At 38.0% G+C, this 25,168-nt stretch overlaps 1 protein-coding gene and 1 non-coding gene across 2 annotated transcripts in view; one reads left to right on the plus strand and one right to left on the minus strand.

The window, feature by feature from the left end:
• The window catches only part of gfra3 (GDNF family receptor alpha 3), a 34,465-nt gene extending 23,016 nt beyond the window's left edge, over positions 1–11,449 (plus strand). Inside the window, exons 6-8 of the mRNA XM_087798924.1 lie at positions 960–1,094; positions 2,411–2,547; positions 10,136–11,449. Of these exons, the coding sequence (XP_087655050.1) occupies positions 960–1,094; positions 2,411–2,547; positions 10,136–10,351 (488 nt within the window). The 3' untranslated portion in view covers positions 10,352–11,449. The remainder of the gene's footprint in view (positions 1–959; positions 1,095–2,410; positions 2,548–10,135) is intronic.
• An 8,280-nt stretch (positions 11,450–19,729) lies between these two features.
• On the minus strand, positions 19,730–19,811 carry trnas-cga (transfer RNA serine (anticodon CGA)). The gene has a single exon. It is a non-coding gene; the product is annotated as a tRNA-Ser (tRNA).
• Between the last annotated feature and the right edge of the window lie 5,357 nt (positions 19,812–25,168).

Genomic DNA, 25,168 nt, shown 5'->3' on the forward strand with positions numbered 1-25,168 from the left:
CTCCTAAAGTGACTCATCTATTGTTCCACATCACTTGTCAGACAGGTCCCCTTTCGTTTTGATTGAAATCAGATCATATTTATTTCTTCCTCATATGATTATTTTATATTTTTTAAGATCCTCTTGATGATCTCCGGTTGGCTTGTAGTTTTGTGTCAGGAACATTTTTCCGTCAGGTTGATCGTTTAAGTTGACATTTAATTCCACATTTCTACTACCATTTTGGTGTATTTATTTGTTTAGGTGTAGTAGTAAAAAATACTAGTAGATGTTTGCTCTTCTATGATTCTGCATCATCAGAAACAAGTTCAAGTTCAGTGCTTGCAGTGTTTCTAGTAGTATTTATTTATGGCTCTCTACACGAGGGACTCTCTCTGTGAATGATTCCATTTTATTAACATTTTTGTTTGTCTGCTCGCTCTAAAAGTGACTTTCTGAGGAAATGAAATTGTCTCCTGATAAGAAAACATCCCAACCCCGACATAGAAAAAAACACCTCAACACACACCCCAACTTATACCCACACACAATCAAACCTCCACACACACATACCTTGAGACAGAAACACAAACATCCCTTTAACACAGACACACTCCACCTAAGAACGGTAGCACACACCTCAAAACAGAAACACACACACCTCAACATAGAAATACACTCTACCTCTACACAAAATAACACACATCCACCCCCCTTGGAAAACCCAAACCGCAACTTAGAAACACACACGCGTAAAACCAACAGAACAAAGCATGTCTTGATCCTTCTAAGTGCAGTAAAAGCAGTTGGATCAGCACTTCAACGAGCAACTGCAACAGAATCAACAGCAATATATTCTAAAGCATCGTAGTTAAATTCCAATGTTTGCTGCTGCAGATGTAAAATGTGTGTAAAATGTGTTTTTTTTCTCATGTCCTAAGATTGTGTTCTGCTGGCTAAAATACTTTATTCTCCGGCAGGAACCATCATGACACCGAACTACATCAGCAACAGCTCGTCGGATGTTTCGCTTTGGTGCAACTGTGAAGGAAGTGGCAACCAGTGGCAGGAGTGCCTGAGACTGCAACGCATGTTCACCCAGAACAGCTGCCTACGTAAGTTGACAACAAAACACTCTCAACTTCATGTCGGCAGTTATTTTAATAATGACAACAACAGCAATAATAAGATATAGAGCATTTTGAAGCATTTTCCTCTGTCTGTGTATTAACACTTATCAATATAGTCGAACCACCAACTCTGGTGATGGTTACAGTTAATGGTCACTTTTTGTGAGGAACAGAGGTTCTACTTTGAGTCTCTCCTAAATGCTTGTCTCTAAGGGTAAGTTAAGACACCCTGTGAAAAGAAAAGAAAACCGTTGGCCCACTTTTATCAGTCACTATCCAAAGTTGGTGGGCATAGAGGTGAGTGGGGCCTTTTGGCCAAGTTCAGATATATTGACCTCATGACTGAGGGAAGTCTTCCTCTCTGAGAAGCAAGTCCCTGATCATGATGATATTCATAAAGTTCTCCGGCGTCTGAAATCTCAGGGAACAAGAGGTTACGAGAGCGAAGACCATTATGGCGTAACAGTGGCTTTACTACTCCTCCAGCCAGCTTTAATCTCGGGCCGCTTTGTTTATACAACAAATCCTTGGAGATGGAGCCCCATGGGAATGATTATGTGCAGTGACAAACCTTGACCAATAACAGCAGAGTGGGTGTGATTATGGTAAACAAGATTTCTTGTCCAGAATAAACAACTGTTTTCAGTGGGCGGGGCTTATGTGCCTTAACTAATGACAATAACAGACACATGCTGATGAGTACAATTGAGGTCCAAGATCAGTTTAAGAGACACATTAAAATCAGTAAATCAACACATTAGTTGCACTTTAATGAAGTACCAAAAGTGCCCTGCGAAATTGCAAAAACAACCATTTATGTACAAGTACTTAGAAAATGTTTTGAAGGTGTTTTAGAGAAAGTCTTAGTGAAATTGCAAGATGACAGGCGAATTATCTTGATGCGGCCAATTTAATCCCCACCAATTTAAAGCAAATGCCTGCGCACTTGTGTGCTGTAGGACTCTTTGTGTTTGGCTCCCACGTTGATGTTCACAGCAGGAACATCTCAGGCCTTGACATCAGCTGCTGGGCCAAGTGAAGCGAGAAGTGCCGGAGGACAGAGCCTTCCAGCTGTCAGTTCATCACAGCAGCTGTCAATAAGACTATCAATACACAGTGAGCCCACATGTCCAAACACTAAAGCCAGGATCGACTAATCAATACACTTCCCATAAAGCTCCAGGATTTATCAAGGCACCGACAGCTTAAACAATAAAGCTGCCTAACAGATATGTTGGTTCACACCCACAGTGACACACTCACACTTACACCTGGAGTTATGGGGATTTGCTTCTGTGCAGGCAACTCTATCAGTTGGATGGGGGATCCTGGGTTGCTGGGCGCAGATGTGGAGCCCCCCCCAGCGCCCAGACCCTCCGCACTGGTCCAGGAGGATGAGCTGCTGAGCAACAACCATCTTCCCGAGCACAACAACATGGTGAGCGCCTCCTTCGTGCTCATTAATCCTCCCGACTATATCTTATCTTAACGTCAGATACAGAGATTTCATTAGCTGCTGACCCCGGACCACTTCCTCACTGATGACATCATTACACATAGATAACAATTACAAGCATGTTTTAAATAGCTAATGCATTGTGTGTGCAATAAGGCTGTTCATCTTGATGTTAGTACGTCACGCTCTGAGGAACACTGGCTCGTTTCTCTGAGAGTCTTCATCTTCTCGTGTTTTAACCCTCTGGTAGTGGTGATCATGTTTGACAGTAGGGATGCTCTTTTAAAGTGCTGCTCACGTCTACTCACAGCTGAGGGTCCTCCTACAATCGGCAAGGCTGTATTGTTTGAAACTGCTTTGAGCAGATGTATTTATGCAGCCCTCATGAGGTTAATTATTATCACATTACAATTCCTTTAAGAACTAACTAACAATTTAATTTTGTATTTATTTTCACCATATAACAACACCACAACTTGTTTTTCGTTTCTTTTCACTCTCTTTATTAGTGCTTTTTTTGAGTATTTTGTTTTTCCTAAAAATAATTTTGTAGTAAATTGAAAAAAAATAGAAGTTTAGAAAACGAACTGCTTACTTAATATTTCAGTTTGTTTAGCTTTTAAGCATAGAATAAAAGGCACAATGATGTCTTCTTTTTAATTGTTTTAAAGATTTCTTAAAACAGTCACAGTATATAATGTGGATATTGAACTTCCCACACCTGCTGTTGACGATCCACTAGAGTACATACTATTCTAATGCAAGAAGCTTTAAGTCTTTAGGTCATCGCAAGTACAACATTCCGAGTCAAAGCTGCTCCGTTGTCGATATCCCTTGTTGTTGTGATCTGCAGAATTTAAACAAAAAGACTCACCTCTTGTTCTTCCACTTTTATGTAAAAGACAATTTTTTTCTGAATGACCGAGCTTGTCACGACTACTTATATGCACAGTATTGTTATTTCGGTCACTACTAAAATCATAGACAGATATTAGATGGGAGTTGGAAAATATATCGACTGGTACATTGAGAACTTCACCTCTTGGCTCAGCTCTTTCTTCACTACAGCAGACTGACACAGAGACCTCATGACTGAGGAACGCTGATGCACTCCTTCCTCCAACCTGGACATAAAACCTTTTTGCAGACCAAGGACCATGGTCTTAGATTAAGAGTTGCTGATACTCATCCTGGCCACTTCACATTTAATGGTAGATTCCCCCCCGCCTTACAACCACACCAGATTCTGTCTATATAAATAGAACTACTCGAGAGTTCCTCTGAACTGACCTGACTGGGGTCGTTTTATTCACCTGTAGTTGAAACACACTCCTATGTATACTAGAGTGTTCAAGCTGGCACTGACATGGAATTGTGGGAACATTTTTCATTGCACAAATATGTTTGATTTATTTTATTTCTAAAGGTTTTTGGAAACTGTTTTGATCCACTGTGCTTTGAATCAGTTTCCTTTGTTACCGACAGTAGGTGTGAAATTGAATGTGTGTCGTTCAGCGTGAGCATTGACAAAGGGGCCTCGAGGGCTGAGTTCAGGTGAGGGGAGAGTGGGTACCTGTGTGTACTGAGACAGCTTGGTGTTATGCTAATGAACAAGGATTCCATTTACCGACTCAATGTTTAGAGTCCCTGGCTTCTGCTCCTCCATTACAACCATCTATTGACTATATAGCAACTCAGGAAATGTTTTTGGGGTGAATATACTTTTCGAAATTGTATATATAAATAAACCGAACCCCTGTATAGAGTCGTCCTCAACATATAATTAGAATTATTTTCAATGACTAAAGTACACAAAAAAAATGTTTTTCTTTAAGTGACAAATTAAGAAGCAGTTGGAAAACTAAGATGAGCTCACTAGCTGAAAGTAGTTTTGTTATTGCGGTGACTTTAAGGATTAGAGTCTAAAATGAAGTCTGGCCAAGTGATCGCAGTAGGACGCCAACATCATTCATCGTCAGACCTGAGCTATGTTGTTGCTGGAATCATTTCTTTTCTTTTCTGATCTTGATGAGTTGGCGCAAATGTAAAACCCAGCGATTGCTCTGGAGTGTGACCAAACCAAGCACATGGTGAGTGTCTCGTCCACATCCATCCACAAAAAGTTCTGCTAAAAGTTGGAGCTGAGACAGCACTTTGGATCCTGGCATGTGGGCAAGTCAACTCAACAGTTGCTGCCAGTTATGAGGAGAATGAATCAATGTCTGCACAACACAAACACCGAGCATGCTGTTCCACACTTCACTTGTGTCCGCAATGACTGGGCTCTAGCTCAAGGTTACATCTGCTTTTCAGTGTTTTCTCCTTTACAGACTTACAAAAAAAGGCAAAATTATAAAAATATGTTTTAATGTTATTATGTTAACAGGGCTGCCAAGTTTCACTAAATGACAAAATTGAGAATTGAGTGTCATAACGTGCTTGGCAAAAAAAAACAACCTCTTTTAAAGTGGATGTATACGATTAATAAGGCTGGAGTCCTTCCCTTCATGACAGCTTTTGCGTCATGCGTGACAATGTCATTTGACTAAAATGATTCAAACATGATGATTAAATGATTAATTTATCCAAAAGTTTACATTCAAATTTAGATATTTTGTGAGATAGCAGTCTACATCTTGTGGGATAATGATCGATTTAAAGCATCATAAACCTGTCACAACTCACAAAGATACATATTGAACATATAGAACAAATTGTTTTAATGATTAATCTCTAGTGAATACTACATTTAAATGCTATTAAATGTTATTATTTCGCATCTTAAACTTGCCATTTTTTAATGGTCTGAACCTATAAGCTAGTGAAAATCTAAATCTGTTCCAAACAATCAACAGATATGACACAAAATAATGAATAACAACAAAAACAATGAATGAATAACAAACGTGCATTTTAAACAGCACGAGTATATCTGTGATAATAAAGGATTACATGGCAGATCCATCTGATTCAAAGCTCGTAGTTTCAAAGCCAGAAGTTTAATTCCTCCTTCTGAATGGCGTTTGGGGAATTTCACGCAAAGTTAAGCGGAAATCTCCAGATTATTCAGCTAATGACAGCAGAAACCCGAACGACTTATAGCTTGAGCCCAGTACGATGTTGGTGCTGTTTAGTTAAAATTCCGATTGGTGTTGTGTTAAATGAAAAATTGGTAGCGACGACAAGACAACCTTATGTTCCTACTGATTGGTTGATGTTGTGTGGTGCCTTTTGTGGTTGGCCAGATTTAAGCAAAAAGGAACACATTTTATTATCCTTAAAAAAATAAAAACAGTGTTGATTGAGTAAATATAAAAGAGAGAAACTTCAAGTGTTGCATGTGGAGTGAAGGTCTGATTTGAATGAAAATCAGATTGATAATCACATGGTTTGTAAAATGCTGGTTATAATCTCCGTTTTCCACGACTATGATAATGCATGTAGAAGGATTGACCAGCTGCCTTGTTCTTTTGTTGATTTCCCAACTTAGCCACAGATTTTACCAGTCACTGACTGCAAAACTCGTACTCTGGAAGTTGTGAAAACAAGCCTGAAAACAAGCCGCAGATGGAAGTTTTGAGTCATTGTACCAGAGAATCTCACGTCCATTATGAAGCATCAACTTGATGACCCCTCTATATCTGCATCTTCTGAAAAACTAAATGAAAAAGCTTAGAGTGAAAGGATTGTTCAGATCTGACATGTTGTTTGTCAGAAGTTACTGTTTGTCTTTACAGCCGACCTGCTTTCTGTTATTGAGAATCAAACCCAATGGAGAAGATCTCAGTCCTGTTAGGGAAAAAGACAAAATAATCTGTTCAGTTTTACAGTTTTATTGTTAAAAAAAATTAACAGGACAAGGACACAGTACAGTTGGGTCACCGCAGCCAAACATAAAGAGATTTCTAGACCAGTTTGTTTTTTGTCCCAGCGCTGAAGCCTCCGCAAACTCTGCAGCGATGTTCAGAGATGAGATATGCTAAGAGAATAGTCCTGCTCTCTGCTGGCCCTGTAAACTCCTGACTATTAAGTATGGTCCAATCCAATCACGGTTCTGGCGGCAGACACCTCAGCAGGCCACAGTCCCGGGATCCGGCATGCCTGAGTGCCAGAAATGTTCTGGTCTGCTGGCCGAGAGGGGATTCCAGCTTTCTCTTCCTCTGTCCCCCTGTGCGAGTCTCTTCCAGTGAGTGGATTAGATGAGGTGTTGGTTGGATGCAGAGCATCAGTCAGGCTTCATTAACATGAATTTATTCATGCCCATATGCCTCTCACTCTTTCTCTTTCAAACAAATCCCTTACTTCCTTCTTTTCTTACTCCGTGCTTCCTTCCTTTAGGGTTCTGCTCACTTTATTCTTTTCTCCTGTGAGCACTTGTGCTTTCTCTTGCTTAATCCTCTCTCTTCAGACCTTTTCCTCAACCATCCAACACTGCTGTCTGGTTCAATGAGATTTTCTGCTTGTTAAAAATAAAAAGATTCATCCTGGGACTGTATGATCTGTACAGAAGAGGGAATATTTAGACGCATGCTCTAATGGTGGAAATGCTGTTTAAAAACAAGGATTCTAGTGGGGCTTAAGATCACTTTATATTTATGAACCAGATAATTCATTTGGATATTAAACCTTTAAAATAAATAAATGACACGTCACTCGTGCAGGAGAGTTTTGTATTTTTTTTATATTTCTCTCACATGAGTTAAATGTTATATTATGTTTTATAACCCTTGTATAATCTCTGGGTCAAGGTGACCTGAAGGCCTGAAAACAGATGTCTATATATATATATAAATATCTATATACATATGAAGTAGTGGAGGTCATTCACCGTAACCCAGGGACAACACAAGGGATACCACAAACACATTTTTTTCTGACCTTTGGGTCACCTTGACCCTAAGATAACACAAAGGTTAATGTTTGGAAACCTTTGTAACTAAAAAGCATGGACATTTTTGCAACCCCATAAAAAATACAAAGTACCACGATATCAAAAATATTTTAGACAAAACAAATTTTGGGTCCTATCCCAGTTTCATCGGGCGTGGGGCGGGGGGACACACTGGACAGGACTCTGGTCCATCGCATGACACACAAAGACAAACAACTTTTCAAACACACTCATACCTACGGTTAACTATATATATATATCTATATATATCTATATATATATATAGATATATATATTTGTAGAAACAAGGAGATGGAGCATCAAACATTTATTTGTAGTGAAAAGTAAAAGTTGTGATTGCTCGCTGGCTGTAGAGTCACAGTTAATCCTTTTTCCCCAGTTTGCAGGAGTCGTTCAATTCTTTTTCGTTCACGCTCACCTCCTTATTCTCCACGAGTGTTCCAAGCTTCACACTAAATATGTCCCAAAAGGTTTTGTCAAGATTATAGAGATTCTGAAGTAGATTCACGTGTGTGGACAAAAGCAGACTGCTGTATACTTTTCTTTTTGCTAATTAATGTGTCCAGAATTTAGGTACATTAAGATTAAGATTCACATTTTGTAACTGATCTCTAGAGTCAAAGCATTTCTACAGCTTGCAACTGTCCCACTCACTGTCTCAAATGGATCCATGGGCCAAACAAATACAGATCTTGTTGTGATTCACCAAGACACACATACTTATTGTAAGGTCTATTGTGAAATAACAAAGTGTTATTAGTTGGTGACATCATTGCTTTGTGTGTGAGTCATCACAACCAGAAAACAGCCGAAAAAAGAAAGATTGTAGCAAAAAATGCCGCAAGCTAAAACAAAGTTTTGGGATCATTCAACACTGTTGCTATTAACGTTACCTGGAAGAGTTTGTATATGTGATTTGCCTCGGGCTGTTGTTTCCATGTTTAAATTCCTAATAATGGACGAATTTGAACAAGAAGAAAGCAGCAAGGTTTCTTTGGTACATGAATAACATTCTTCTGGAGTCGTAAGTTTGTTTGACGCTGGTAGATGTGGTGTAAAAGTTAACTTCACTCATTGTTTTGTCCTTGTGTATACAAAACATAGCCGCACTGCTACACACCCAGGCAATGTATATTTGATAACATTAGCATGGTTTATTGACAGAAACAATTAGTTCAATTATTCATCCCTTTGGAAATTGGATCAGTCTCTGCGAAATCTGATGTCATTATCTGGTATGAATATATTGTTGTACTCGTACTAATAACAGCACTCCTTGAGACAGTACCTTTTTATTTGTACACAGAAACATGAACATAATGTTCAATATACTACATTACTACATATATATATACAGTATATATATATATATATATATATATATATATATATATATATATATATATATATATATATATATATTTTCAATACAACTTTAATTCGACATAAAGAGATATTAGAATTTAAAAAAAAAATCGATATCAAAATAAAATCTCCCGGAGCCCCTTATCCATTCAACCTACACGGACTGAATGTGTTTGTGGTATCCCTCTCCCAGAGCAGCATGATATCGTTGAAAATAAACCAGACAGATCAAATCAAATAAGAATGTAAATATACACATTAAATACTCATGGAAAAAAAAAAAATCAAATTACTATTAGTAATTACAATAAAAAAAAACAAAAAAAAACTTGTTTTGTGCACAAGAGATGAATAGAAATAGTATTTAGCATTTAAATCAGTATGTTTGGGACTATAATAACTCCGGCCACACACAATATACAGTGGGGGCTCATCTAAGATGACTATATGCTCTACGTTGAAATGATTGCAATAACAAGTTTGTTTTTCTACAGAGCTGCAGAAATGCAAGATGTTTCCAGATGGAATTTCTGAAAATTGTGTTTCATAATCACACATTTAAATGCATTCAGTTCTAGATTTGTAGGCATTAAAAGCTAACACTTTGTTAATCAAAATGGCTGTAAATATTAATAAATAATGTCATAATAGTTGGCTGTACTGCAACATCTGATGCTACAGAATGAAAATTAGGTTGATTCTAACCTTAAGCTTGAAAACACTGAAATAAAAGTGACACATCTTGTGTGTTTGAATGAAACAACTCGAGACAAACGTCAGAGCAGTGTTCAGTGTGACTGCTTCTTACGTGACCAAAGCAAATCTGGATAATTGCTTTGTTTTTACCTTCTGTCTATCTGTCAGAGTAGAAGATTTAATGCTGCATAAAACTAATCAGAAAGATTGGCATGTCATTATCACCAGAGTAGCTGTGATCACATTGTGAAGGCCTCGGGCGTCTCCAGATGTTAATTAAACCCCCGAGGACAAACCAGTGGATCTTCTGGCAGCCCCGGCTTCCCCGTCACCAAAATAAACTCAGTTGACAGTTGAAAGAAGTGCAGAACAGAGTCACAGAAATGGTGCTTCTTTGCTCCGGGAATCATCTTTGCTTGTGTAGAAAGATCCTCAGTCACCTCTGGCACATTACATTTCTATTATTAGACTTTTTTTGTTGTTGTTTATAACATATTCTTTTGTCAATAACTGTGGTATTGTTATAACCAAAGGGTCAAGTTGAAGTGAGAAACTTAATGAAAGAAATGTAATTTCTTCTTGTCGACTCCTTCCCAGGTGGTGAGTGAGGAAGAGGAGAGGCTCATGCAAACGGAGGTGGACACGGAAGAAACCGACCAGTTCGACGTCATCCCTCTGTACTCGGAGAAAGCCACCGTCTCCAACTTGGGCTCCTCTGTGGCCGGAGGGGCGACCGCCCTTATCACTGCCGCCCCTGTACCTGCCCTCCTGCTCCTCCTGCTGCTCCTATCTGCGGCGCTCACCCGGGGATAGAGCAAAGATTATGGGAGGACTCACAAATCTGCACACACTCACACACACACATGCACACACAAACTGGACCTGCCTCACCTGTGGACAGACTGATGTAAAAATGAGAAGAAATGGACTTCGTCTTTTGTCAGTGACGTCCCCTGAATGCCCATCGCTATGTCCGTCCCTTCTCTTTTTCAAACAGCACTTTGTCGATGCTTACTGCAGTCACTGTGGTGTGAATCCACCATCGACCAGTGAGTGATGTCGCTGCTCCTGTTATTCATCAAGAGACCCGTGTTCGTCTGAGTGGCTTGCTTGGTCAGTACATTAATACTAGCACACACCGATGTTACTGTACTATAATGGTTTGTGGCTGATTGTGTGGTTCATGTCATTCTGTACATATGGTAACTGGAAGTATTAAACATCTGATTTACAGCCCTCTCATTATAAATGCATTTATTTTGGACCTCTTTGTTTACGGTCAAACTGAATTCCTTCAAAATGTTTTTATTTACCAATTTCAACATTGGAATTGTGCAAAATTGAAGCAGTGATTGAACTCTACACACTGATGTAATAAAATAAGGCAGATCCTGTTCATCTGCTAGAATATCATTCCTCAACATAACAGTCAACATTAAAGTCCAGCTGAAATACAATGTGGTTCTACTCTCGTATCTTTGGTCAATTAAGTCTTGATGTATTTACACAAGGCATGGATTATGGTTCACATGTCGCTGGTGAGAATCTTTGGAATCAACAGAACACTCTGGAATATGTTGTCTGAAGCGCCAGAGCGAAGCATCTGGACATCAACGTCCCGAAAGGAACCTCTGGAGCTGCCTCAGCAGGAGGGGTCGGAGCTAGAAGAAAGGGCAGGAAGAGCAATCATCATAAACGTTGGCGGACAATTCTCTATAAACATGCTTCTTGTTTGTATCTCTTATTCTTGTGCTGTGGCCAGAATCCAATCCCTATATCAACAGCAGACGGTGCTTTAGGGCATGAAAGCAATCCCAGTGGTTGGTAAACAAAATGGATAGAGATATTCAGCTGAAAGTGCTTCTTTTCAAATAGAAAGGCAACTATTGCTCAACTGCACACAATTGAATTAATTTCATGACTGGCAGCCTTTTACTGGAACAGAAAATGTATCTTCTTCTGCCGATTATCAGCAATAAAAAATGAAATCTGAAACAATAAGGTTTGAGAATCCCTTTATCCTCTTGTTCATGCCTTCTTTTAAATTGGGTTTGTGATCAGCTTTACCAACATGAACAAAGTTGTGATGTGCATGTGTTCCAAACTACTGACCCTCCGAAAACTCTGATTGTGTTTGAGCTGTTTCTTCCTGGTCTTGAAACAGTAGACCAGCCTCTTTACAATCAGCAGAATGTTTTCATGTGTCTTTCGTACTTGGAGAAGGCATTTGACAGTTGTATTTGAGGTACAATCTGTTGCACCTCAGGAATCTTCCAAAAGAGCTTAGAGATATTTTTGTGGAAAGTATCTCAGGGTATCTACCCACATGAGCAAGTCGCGATGGAGAAAAAACGTGTATGAAAGAAGCAGGATAGAAAAGGCAAAGAAACATCTGCTAACTGGTTTAGCACATGTGATTTGTGTCTTGCAATGATTTAATAGACTTGTCATCTCAACATACACAAGCTGAAAAGTAAGTATGAATGTTTATGATTTAGGATATGTATATATATTTTTAATTTGGCCGATAAAAGAGACATTGTCAGTGAAACATTAATTGATTCCTGAGAATCGATTGCTCTGTTGTTTTTTTCTCTTTTCATAAAAATGGGAAAAATATTGGTTTAGATGTTCATTTGTTCAGACTCATTATAAAATTCTGTTCAGGTGTCATGTTCCATAACTCATTTACAGAAATTAATGATTTGTCTATGTCAGAGAATGCAAAACGTAGAACCATTTTTAATAATTGTTTATTAGAAAAACATGATTGATGACTGAAATCACCAAAATGACTTATTTTTGATCATTATGATTCAATGAACTGAGTCGAATTCAATTATCTGCCTATAATGACTGTCCGACTTTGGGATGCATCATAAAGCTTTACATGGAAGTTTTGTTAAAAACTCCTTGTCAAATCTCCCTGGTCGTCTGTTTGTACCAGGTGGTTTCACGGGTGTTTGTCCTTCCCTGTCTCTTTCCCCTCTGTTTTAAATTATACATACAACAAATCGCACTTATTTCACTGTTGCACCTTCCATGGAAACCTTACAATTGTCGACCCTGTGAGCACAGATGATTGGATTCAAGATAACGTTAGATCACGATCGCTTGCAACAGTTAAAAAAAAGTTAGGTCAACATGATATTTAATATTTTAAATCTGAATTTTTGGAAAAAAAAACTAGTTGGAATATGTTGCTTAGACATCACTATTTATTAGTCACTTTCTTTGAGTTCACTTCTAGTAATTATGTCCTGCTAATTATACATTTAAATGACTTTAAAAGCCAAGTGACATACGATTGAAGCAACAAACGATCAATCAATAATTATTTTTATCAATGGTTGGTCGTGGCCAAAGTTAGAAAAATGGCAACTATAACTAACAGCAACTACAGTAAGAATTCCAATGTGATAGAAAAGGCTTTGTAACTCACATGCTAATACATTTCCAGTTATAGTTACAGAAGATGAAAGTTACAGAAAATACCATGCAAAATAAAAAGTGGCAAATAAAGTCGTGTATATATAAGTATAGTAATTAAAAACATGTATTACAGTTAACTGCATTTTTTCCAGCTATGTATGGTTATTTTAACAAGCAATTCATTTTAATGAAATGTGAACTTTTATTTTCAGTACTTTTACAGCACTTTATTGGCAACTTTTTAGCCGTGTCGTTTTACAGAAAATCATTTAGAGGGAAAGCTAATAAAGATCGCTGCCGTTAACAAAACTTAACTGCTAGCATTACTTACATTAGCAAAGCAGTTGAGCACATAACTATTTGTATAAAACACAATTTAGATGAATAAAAAAGTCGAATACAAGAAAAACAAACGTTACTCTAAATGCTTGTTTGGCAGCTTTCTTTTCCCCCCCGCTCATCCCTGTCATGGTCAAATTATGTTCCATGCGGTTATTACTTGAATCAGATTTTAAGGTTTTAGGTTAATAATTTACTTGCACTCATCTGCATCTACCATTAATGTCATACTTAATCACCAAATAAATAATCAGTGTTTAACAGTAATGTACAGTTGTACAGTTAAATCCAAGTGAAAACATAAACATCCTATATGATATATTACTTCAAGTTTCTTTAAATTGTATATTTGTGCCCATAATACACTGCAACATACAATAACACTTTGAAAAATCCCAGAACAAGAAGCTACTGTAATTGTTTACAGTAGGAATAACATGAATTTGTTACCATGTAGGTGTTGATTGTGTCATCACTCCACCAGCGACAAGTAAAGGCTCTGAGCTTAATCACAGTGACAAATGCAGACGCCATTGTGAGACAAGAAGAACAACACACACATCTGTCATTGTTCAATGAATGTTACGATAATTTATGTCTTGGTGTTGTGTGTTCAAACATGAGCTGACAGAGATGTTACAAAAGGGTGTTGTTCACCTCGTCACTATGAAGGGAATTCTGCGATTGATGTTTCACTCAGTGTTGACTGCTGCGCATTGAACAGCATTGCTTTCTTACATATGGTCTCCATCCCCATGTCCTTCTTCCTCCCTCCTCTCCGGTCTGACTCTGGGCTGCCAGTGGCGCTGATATGAATAAAGCTGTCATAATAAAAACAACACAGCAGAAAAATGAGCTCTAAAACGACAGAACAAATCAAATAGCTCCCCAGCAGGCGCGAAACACACAGCACTTCTGACAGAGACATAGATAAAATTAAAAGTTTGAGTCTGAGAGAAGCAGAGAAGAGGAAAAATGGGGTAAAAATAAGGCCAAGTCCCTTTGTGGTCTTTGTGTGTTTGATGTTTTACTTGTTTTTATTTGGGAGACTGATAATCAGTTCCTGACAGCATCTCTTTATCATCTGACAGACTATTGGTGTGTGTGTGTGTGTGTCTGTGTGTAAAGTGAGAACTGAACCGAGCCTGGAGCAGAACAATAGCAGAGAGAATTGCAGGTTCTTGATTTTTCACATCTTATAAATCTTTCGCTGACACTATTTTTCCACTCGTTTTTCTCCACATTGCTGCACAGAGCGTAAAATGAACTTCCATCTACGGGGACGAGGTGACGGTGGAGGGCATCAGGAGAGGAAGGAAAGAAAGAAGGAGGATACGTCAATATAAATACCTGGTCCTCGCAGCATTTAAATGTTACATTGTTTACAGCTAAACATATATTTTACTATGATGTTGGAGCATTCTCAATTTAAAAAAACACAACACGAGAAGTCCCAGAGAAACCACTGAACCAAAAGTGTGTTGAAACTCTGCCAAGAAAGTCAGAATCATAATTTGATGTGCCACTTTAATAAAATAGAAGATAAAATATAGATCAAATACCTTTTGTTTCCAATCAGACTCTGTCTTGAGAACAGACATCTGGTCTTGTGAGTCTGTGGGAGCTGGAGTCTCTTGGATGGTTTCATCAGAGTCCAACTGGTCTTAAATATAATAAAAAAATTTTTACATTACTGAATCATTGGAGTTTTATCGTCTTAGACTTTGAGTCAGACGCTGCACATATTTTCTTTTCTTCTTTTCCATATTTTCCATGTCTAGAAGAACAAAGATAACCATTAACAATATCACTTTAAAACATTTTTACTTTCTTATTGTTATTAAGTTTTTGCAGCAGTCGAGTCCTTTTCTTCTTCTGAGGAGCTTCTTTGATGTTTATAAATTATAATAAAAGCAATTGTTACGATTTAATTAATGCAGAAAGTGGTTAGAGTTGTCTGAGTAAACATGAAAACAGTCAAACGATAAATTGTAGATCTCCCATTTTACGTCGCTTGAAAATACAAATCATTACATTTAGATTAAATATTTCAAATAAAACGATATAATTGCCAGTTCTTCTAAATGTACAGGGAAGATCTGGAGTCACTGACTTGAGGCCCATGGGCCATCTGCAGCCAATAATATGATTGTCTGTAGTCCTTGATTTGTTTTCTCGGCTTCTATGAGTGTATGGTCAGCAAGGGGCTCCATCCTGACAGGTGTTTAAGGACTTATTCACATACATAACCACAAAACATCCAAGTATAAATCAAGTTTGGACCAAAGATATGCAAAACAAAAAGAAAAAAACAGACAAAAGCCCTCCCCAATGCTTGACAAAAAAATATTTACATCCTTAGCAGTATAACTGAACATGTTTCACACCATTGATTAATATTATTATTATTGAACTAACCTTTATTTTTAATCTTTCTTTCAGCTGTAAATCTCAGTTGTGTGTGCCAATCTGTGCCAAAAATAGCAGTACCTGGACTGGTTCAAATCTATCCAAAATAGAAATTTAATATCTTTAGATTTATGCATAAACGCAGAACTGACCGATAACAGAGAACAACAAAATAACTCATCACAATAGTGTGTGTTGTTGTCTCTATACATAGCATTTATTCCATCTGTTATCTGTCAAAACATATTTATTTATCAATTATAATTTGACTACAATGCTAGCTTAAATACTTGGCTTTAAAAAACTAATTTGAAAAAAGAGGGCGAGGAGAGAAGAGAGTAAGTTCTGGCGGATTATGGTAATTATTGAATTTATAATTGAATTGAATTTTATTTAAAGTAATACAAAGACACTTTATATTTAAAATAACACATTTTAATAGAGAATAGGAAAAACATGTCCCAGTGAATCACAATGAGTGACACTGCTAAGGATAATCTTCCTTTGAACAGGCAGAAACCTTGAACAGAACCAGACTCAGTGTAGACGGCCTCCGAGGTACTTTGAAAGAAGGTGGAGCACAGGGGCTCTGGAGGAGGTGGAGAAACAGTGTATTATATAAATCATCCTTTATTTAATATGTATCAAACATTGTTGGACATATTTAGGTTTATTTTGGTCTTCTACTTCCTTTTGCCCCCATTCCCTTTACCTGATTGTGTGGACCTCGCAACTAAACCCCCCCCCCCCCCACACACACACACACACACACACACACACACACACACACACACACACACACACACACACACACACACAGTTTATAACCCTTTTGTGTTCTTCACATCCACATACTAACATAACACGACAACCAGTTTTTATGGAACCCAGTGACTCAAAAGGAAAAAGTCACTAGGAAAATACGAACAAATATGCAATAAAAAACATGCAGCTCTCAGGCCACCTCACCCAGACTGCTGTCAGGAAAGTCTACAGACTTAGAAAATCCCTCCCCTTTTGTGTCTCCACCTTTTTCATGTTTTTCTGGGACTCCTGTGTCTGTATTATGTGTCTTGGCCTTTTCAAGTTTATATTTTAACTGTGTATTGTTTGTGATTGTTAAAGCTCTTTGTGACCCTGGTCTAGAAAGGTACTTTACAAATAACCTTTACTTACTTTACTTACTTACTTACTTACTTATTTACTGAAGGCAGCTATGATGTAACCTGGCTCTGCAGGAGACAACATGCACACAATGGGGAGTATTGGATGTTACACACCAATAATTAGGTAGGTCAAAACCTACACACACACACACAGACACTTACGGGGTTAATTGAGAGCAGCAGGGAAGAATGGTGGTCTGAGTGACGGGGAAGAACAAGGCCGGAGTGACAGCCCCTTTATTGGACCTGTTGTTCTTTTTAATTGTTATCTGGGCTGTTTGTCACCGGCTTCGACACCTGGTGGCAGGATGACAAGACAGATGGACAGATTGTGTGCAAGAGAGAGAGAGTGTGTGTGGAGGGTGATCTACAGGGGGTGATCTACATGAACACACAGTGAAATAAAAACAAACAGAGAAGGAATGCATTAAATCAAGAAAACACAAAGAAAGCAAGATTGAGGGAGATCTTAGAAGGAGGGGGGTATTGTGTTTGCTTTTATTCTAAACAGATCTAGATTGGGGGAAACACACACACACACCCACACACACCCACCCACACACCCACACACACACACCCACACAGATGAAGGCATACAGACTGTCTGATTTGAGTATTTTCCTTTCCACTATTTTAGAATCCTAATCCATCATTGGCCTGACATGAGGATTCTCTCTCTCTCCTCTCAGCTCATGTGTCTCTGTGGCTCAGCACAACCATGCCAACAAAAAACAAGATAAAGGCTGCACTGAGAGAAAAACAAACAGCACAGTAGGAAGAGCCTCATCCCGAGATATCAATTCTAAACGATAGAGTGCAAGCCTGCATGAGATGAAGAGGAGCTAGAATTGGTGGAAAGAGACGCATCAGATGTGTCTCTCTAAAGAGCAACTCATGAGAACCCAACTCTCCTGATTCACATGTTTCAAATGTTGAAGTCTTCCTCTCCAAGATGTAGTAAGTTCCTCATCATGACGATGTTTTGAAGTTATTACATTATAAATTTCTTCCCTGTCAAAAATCTCAGCGAACAGGGGTTACGAGAGCATTATTAAACTGAAAGTGTTTTATGATGTAATAATGGGTTTCTCTCCTCCTCAAACCAGCTGCAATCACACTTTGCTTTGTTTATGCAATAAGTCCCTTGGAGGTGGAGACTTCCAGGTTTGACCAATCACAGCAGAGTGGGTGTGGTTATAATAAACATGATTTCATCTCCACAAGAAAATGAACAGTTCTAAGTAGGTGGGACTTAAGAACATCTTCTAATGTAAATATTTCAATTAAAATACAGCTTTGTGCAAACAGACACATACTGATGAGTACAAGATCAATTTAAGAGACACATTAACTGCACTTTGTAGAGAAGATGCTGCCTTTTGCTCTTTCATCCTCCGCAAGCTCTTGTAATCAACCTACATAAAAAACTCGGAAGGAAAATCCATCACAGAAAATAAGAGGTGAGGGTGGACTTGAGAAAATCCATCACCAAACTCTCCAGTGCCTGGATGGTCCCCATTCCACAGGTCACACAGCACTTACCCCCTGGACTCAAAAGCGGTCGAAAATAGAACCAATGCAGAGAACTCACACGATAAGTCGAGGGAACTATTATTGTGATTTAACTTTTTATGACAAAGAAAGCCCATCGATTTGTTTTTTAACTCGTGGGTATATGGTTGAATCAGCTGGATCTTTGCAAACACTGGGCGGATGTATTTTCAATAAAGTAGTGAACGTACTGAAAGAAGAACTTTGACAACATACTTTACAACAAACTTTAACTATTTTCAACCTCGTTCATTTGTAACAAAAAAAACAACAACTGTCTGATACTGCTAACTCAAGTTATAGCGTTATCAAAATAACTTTCAAAATTGTTCAGTTATAACATACAAACCAATACACTATTTTTTTTTTCAGTTCATTCCTCATCCAAATTCTTCATCTTATGTGAATATAAAAGTTGGGCGATTATGGCATCCATCATGTCTCGCAAATTAGCTGGAGCTCTTTAGTTAATTCATCCAGAATGATGGCAAGAATGTTTCACGTTCACGTTGTTAATGGTTTGTATCACGAGAATGGCGATGTCAAAGTTGAGCTTCCGGATTCGGTTTGTTTTGATGGTGATCTACAGCCAAGAACAATCATTGTAACTCTGTCTACTTCTTGAGTCTTTCACACAAAAAAAGCTGACACTCGTCCATATTTAAAGTGCTGCGAATGTAATAAAACACACTGTGTTGTTTTTATAAATGCTTTTAAGTGTGTCTTATAGTCTGGAAAATACAGTAACTATTTGTACAAACATGTTTGGTCGGAGTGCTGTGCATTTTGGGATGAATTTTATGTTTTAAGAATCTGTCTAAAATAAATGAAGCTAATTCTGATATAATGTGGTATAATCGAACCTGCAAGGGGAGACCCCAATGGATATCAAGTCCCTTAACCGCTCGGCCACAACAACAGTACAAGATGCAACATGACTGAGAACTTTCTGACTAACACTTCCATTAGCTTTGTAACCCTGGTCTAGAAAGGCGCTATATAAATAGAGATTATTATTATTAGTATTATTATTATTAGCCAACTCCAGACATTGTGCCGGCTAAATATCTTGCTGGAAGGTTAAGTTAGAAATAATCCGAGATATGCTGTAGAAAAACAGTTGTCGTGGCCGAGTGGTTAAGGCGATGGAATGGAAATCCATTGCAGTCTCCTTGTGCAGGTTTGAATCCTGCTGAGAACGTTACTTATGCCAAAATTAGAGGGTTCTTTAGAATGTGCTTAAATTCTTCTTCATTGACACCCCATGAACTAAACTTCATGATTGCACAAAATGCGTTGTCGGCAGGATTCGAACCTGCGCGGGGATACCCCAATGGATTTCGAGTCCATCGCCTTAACCTCTCGGCCACGACAACAGCGAGCAAAAGAAACTAGACCCGAGTTGTCACAAGCGAGTGATGCGTGCTGTCCACAACGTTGAGACCTGCAACTTCCATAACACTGAAATAAAATAACATTTAAATTATTCTTGACTCATCGGTACACACCCCTTTTTTGGTCTGAGGCAGTTGATGTGGCTTTAAAGTTGTAGCTCTTGTCTTCTAGTAGTGATTTTGTTTTTAATATTGGTCTCTTTTTGTTTTACAGTTTTCTTTCTGATTTTGTGCTTTTGTTTTTGCCATCACCATCAACTAAAGATAGAGACAGAGGAGGTAGTTGAGCAGATCTTCCACATCAATAATAACTGAGTGACTTTTGAGTCAAACTTATATTTGTCCAAATCAGTCAGGTGAAGAATAACATGCAGAAGAGGTTTAATTTGTCTACAGGTGTTGCGGTGATTAAAATGAGATGGTGGTTTGGAGGGAGTCCAGTCTTGATTCACAATCGTTATTGAATCAGCAAAATACATTCTTGTCCAAATGGGGAACAAGTTTTGTGTTGGAAAGATCTTTCTTCCACATCGATCTAGCATTATCAGTCACAGTGACGTATGTTGGAGGTCTGACATCTTACTGATGATTAGAACCAACTTTCAAATGTTGATTCAAACTGGAGAACCAGGAGGGAGTCTGGATATCTCTGAACAGGAGAATTCATGTAGAAGAAAAGGATTCTAAAAATGTTGTGCATTCAGGTCCATGATTTAGTTTTGCTACGGGATATTAAAGGAGACCATGTTGTCATGGAAACCCAAGGTGGCACCCTGGGTGATCCCAGGATGAGGTAAATTAATCTGAACAATGTCTCCAGGTTCAAATTCTTAAGAAACAAAAAACATGCATGCACACATACACAAAAACACATGTGCTTGCACACACACAACCTCACCTAGCAAACACATTTTTGTTATGTTTTTCATTTCATGAATTTTGCTGGCGGCAGCTGGTAAATACTGGACCTCTGCATCCAAACAGTAGAGTTACCGTGTCGTGACCAAGAATCCAAATTCCAAACTTTCTGATGCATTTTCATTTCTTAATTCTTTATTTAAATGCATCAAAAAAACAAGACAACTTATACATCTTGATGTTATGGTCACTGCATCATTTCTGTCCGAGCAACTTCAAAGATAAACCAGAAATGGTCATAACCCAAGCAGCCAAAGAGTTCCAGTAAAGCCTCTCTCATATGATCCATACAATCACCTGCTCTCTGGAAAAGCATCGGTTGGAACTTGAGTTCATGAGAGACGTTCTGATGGACTTTGATGGCAAAAAGATGTTCTCGAAATCTAAAAAACTCAACTTTAATCTGTGCTGCTGAGCTGATATGCGTTGATGTACTTTAACCAAACCAAACTTTGTTTAACTTCTAACTTGTTTATATGATTCACTTGCAAGTTGGACACTTTTCATTGCATATCAAAATCTCCTCTAGCAATGTTGAATACATCACTTAGATTGCTGTTGGAATTGGGAATCATTGGTTAAAGCACTTATTTTTCTCTAATTCTAATCCAAGAAAATACTTATAGTATTAGTATACAGTTACGATAGAATGTTTAAATGTTAATGTGAAATATTTCTAGTCAATACAATTGTATGCTGCATTGGTTGTGAACCACTGCATTGATCTTTTATTTACCCCCGGATTTGAAATTAGAAGAAAGATTTTCTTGCTCCGCACATATTATCTAATGAGCTAGAGATAATATGAGACAAACAAATGAACATGTAGCTTTGAATATTACTGTTAACAAATAGTACTGTAGCAAATCCTCTATGATGGTAAATAGTGGTCAAGGAACACATACATTTAACATGAAAGTCCCAATCTAACTTTTTTTGTCAATACCATCCCGACTGCTTCAAGACTCCACTTTCCATCACGGTTCATGCAAATTAATAAACATTCACATTAGTTGATGGAATTTGCTCATAGATTTTTCAGAGAAAATCAGAACAAAATATCTCCAGGAGGCATATATGTGTCCCAGCATGCAGGAGCTGTATTTCTGATCGCTGGCTGACATTTTGTTTGTATTGTTTCTCACAGGGGGGATCAAACACTGAAAACCTCCCCTCTGTTCAACAGTCAATGTAGCAGCTGGATTTCCTTTTTTTTTTTAAACGATATATGAATATTAGCTATTTGCCTGTATTTACAAAGAATTGGATGAGGTTTCAAGAGTTGAGGTCTGGTGATGAAACCAAATGTTCAGACAAAAGGAATTGTCAGACACAATGGTGTTAGAAATGATTCTGGATAATAGAATAATTCTGTTGCCCAAGAGCAGGTGCCAGTCCTGACCATATTTAAAAACAAATATTCTCACCATTACATGGTTACAATGGCTTTTTAAAAATAAAATGTCTCAATAAGTTTTGCTACAGATTCAACAGAAAATGTATTACATTTGCCTTTTTTTCCTCATTAATCTACACACAATATAATGTAAAATGATTTTCGCCCTATTTTGATAATTAAAAAACAAAACAAAATGTATGTATGTAAGTACTCACACTATTAATTTAGTACTTGGTTAAGGCACATTTGTCTGTATTTGGGGCTGTTTGATGCCACAAGCTTGGCATACGTAGATTTCGGGTATTTTTCCCATTCTTCTCTGCAGATCCTCTCCTGATCTCCAAGGTTGGATGGAGGTAGCGCTACATAACGATTTTGAGGTTCTTTCCAGAGATGCTCAATAGAGTTCAAGTCAGTTCAAGACAGGGCCACACTACGACTTTCACACACTTTTCCTCAAGCCATTGCTATGTTATTTTTGCCAAATTTTTACCTACCTACAACATTGGCAATATGGATAGTAAGTGGCATGACATGTGTGTTATTAACATGGCAACTCAAAAGCCATCATCAAAGAGAAGGGCAACACTTTGGCAGCAGCCAATCGCAGGCAAAATTCCTGGCAACGAACAGCTGACTGTGTGAATGCATAGGTTATCAATACCTCAATGTGAAACCTGTGATTCTCATGAAACACCATATGATCATCTTATAAGTAAGTAAGTAAGTAAGTAATATTTATTTATATAGCGCTTATGCCTCCAGATGTTCGCCACCCGGTGTTAAAAGGACATTGATGTCTATGAGACCGCCAGTGCACCATCCCTGCAACTCGCGCGGACAATTAACGAATCCAATATTTTAGTCTGGGCACCATCATCTGTCTTTATTAGCCTTCTCCGGGGCCGCTCAAAGTCACCGTAGCGACCTACCTTGATAAGAAATGAACTGGCTTTGTATGTTTCAACTCTATGATTTTCTAGGTTTCACAGCTGGGATTTACAGTGACTCTAGACAAGGGCTTGCTTCCTTTATATAAACAGAACATTTTGTCCTAACCATCTAGGTATTGAAGTACACTTGCAGATCCTTTTTTCATTTTCAAACTGTTTTAATCAGAAATGTGCTTTTCAAAAACTCATATGAGGCCAAATATTTTGGCTTCAATTAAAGGGTGTATGAAGGGACATGTAAGTAAGTAGGAAAGTCATTTCTATTTGTAAAGTGCCCTAAAAGTAATTTCAATTAGAACTTGTACACAGCGAGGAGGTTTGAGAGTGGGTTTGAGTTCATGTTGAAGCTTCTTGAAGTAGTACCGTGTTGTTTAGAGGTCAGTAGGTGGTGCCATCAGTTTAAAAATGATGTTTCATTAGAACAGTTGTTGAAAAGAAAGGAAAATAGTGCAGAGACCACCATCTAGTGGACTCTGAAAATAATGACACTGCTTCATGAAGCTAAGTCAGACCATGACTAGAGAACACTGTCTATTGTAAGATGGCAATAATTAGCCAACCTTTAATGGTGCACACAGAACTGCAACCTCCAAAAGCTGATTTGTACCTACAATACTGATCAAAAACCAAAACACATATATATAAGGAATTAGAATGTTTTTATAATATAACGAAATTATTCAAGTTCATTGCTTCAGTCTTTTTATGCGTGCACAATTTACTGGAGATCGTAAGTGACGGTGCCCTTAAAAGTGTTGTAGGGATCAATCAAGCTTTCGCTAATGTGCAGGGATGCATCATGGGAGGTTGCAGTTCTGTGGGCACCATTTATAAATAACGTTGGATTATTATTCCCTTCCACCAAGTTCTATTGTCAAATTCAAGTTGAAACTGCTGTCAAGATATGTCTATGACAGCATTAAGATGGAAAAACAAGTCTATAACAACTTTGTCTGAGTTAAAGAGCTTTCATTGTCTGGAAGCACCAAAGACCAGTCTATGGTAAATTTTATGACAACAAACCGGTCTGTGGTGCAAAAAAGGTTGGGGTCCACTGCGCTACAGGACACAGTTGAGCCAAACGCCACAAGTAACCCAAATGAAGTCAACTTGCTGGTTGTAAATCTTTCTGGTTATGATCACCGACTACTTATTAGTGTCCTGACACTGGATCTGAAGGCATTGCGGTCAAAGTTCATTCAAATGTTTGAGTAGCATTGTATGCTACCCCAAATTTTAATCACAATTGATGAAAGAGTTAGTTGCTGCACAGCACAACTCCTCTTCACTCTTCTGGTAATTACAGTACTCCCCATAGTGAAATTTAGTTTATCCCTTTATAACCAAAGTTCAGTGTCTAGACAATGTGGTGTAGTTACAATGTCAGTGGGAGTGGATAAAGGAGCACCAGAGCGAAAAATAACATTAAGCAGACCAGTAGGGTGTTTGTTACTATTTTTCCGGCAAATCAAGAAATGTTTTCAATCAGCAAAATGTTTGGTTCGAAAAGGGAAATTTGTGTTTCAAAACCGTGAGGAGTGAAAGGTGGCTGATGATGAGGATGTTTGGATGCAGTGGTGCAGATGACTGAACTCTACAGGTGCAACGACTCTGTAATTTACACAAACACACCTGTCTGAACAAGACGCTGTGTCCTGCTGCCACCAAAGCTAATAGTAGTTTAGACTTGATCAACATCTAAGTGTCAATCATCTTGATTGACATTTACTTCGAAATAAAATGTATTTGTTCCCATTCAAAAATATACACTTTTGACATCCAGATAATTTTTTTAAAAGTTAGTAAATCGATAGAGTTGCAGAATTCTCTACTTATTTTCTAGACTCTATTTTTGTAACGACTCTTTCTAAAGATAGATGTATATGCTAGTTCTATCAGAGATCCAATTAACTTAGCTATCTATCATGTACAGTACATTTCTGTATATACCCCTTCACCTGTTTGATCATCTCATGTCCTCCCTGCTTTGTTAATCTCGCTCTTAAATAAAAAAAACAATTATCCTTTAAACCTTCAAGCACAGAATCCTTTTTGAAGTGAGCTAAGGG

The sequence above is a fragment of the Callionymus lyra genome, chromosome 9, assembly GCF_982586985.1.
Source record: "Callionymus lyra chromosome 9, fCalLyr1.hap1.1, whole genome shotgun sequence".
NCBI lineage: Eukaryota > Metazoa > Chordata > Actinopteri > Syngnathiformes > Callionymidae > Callionymus > Callionymus lyra.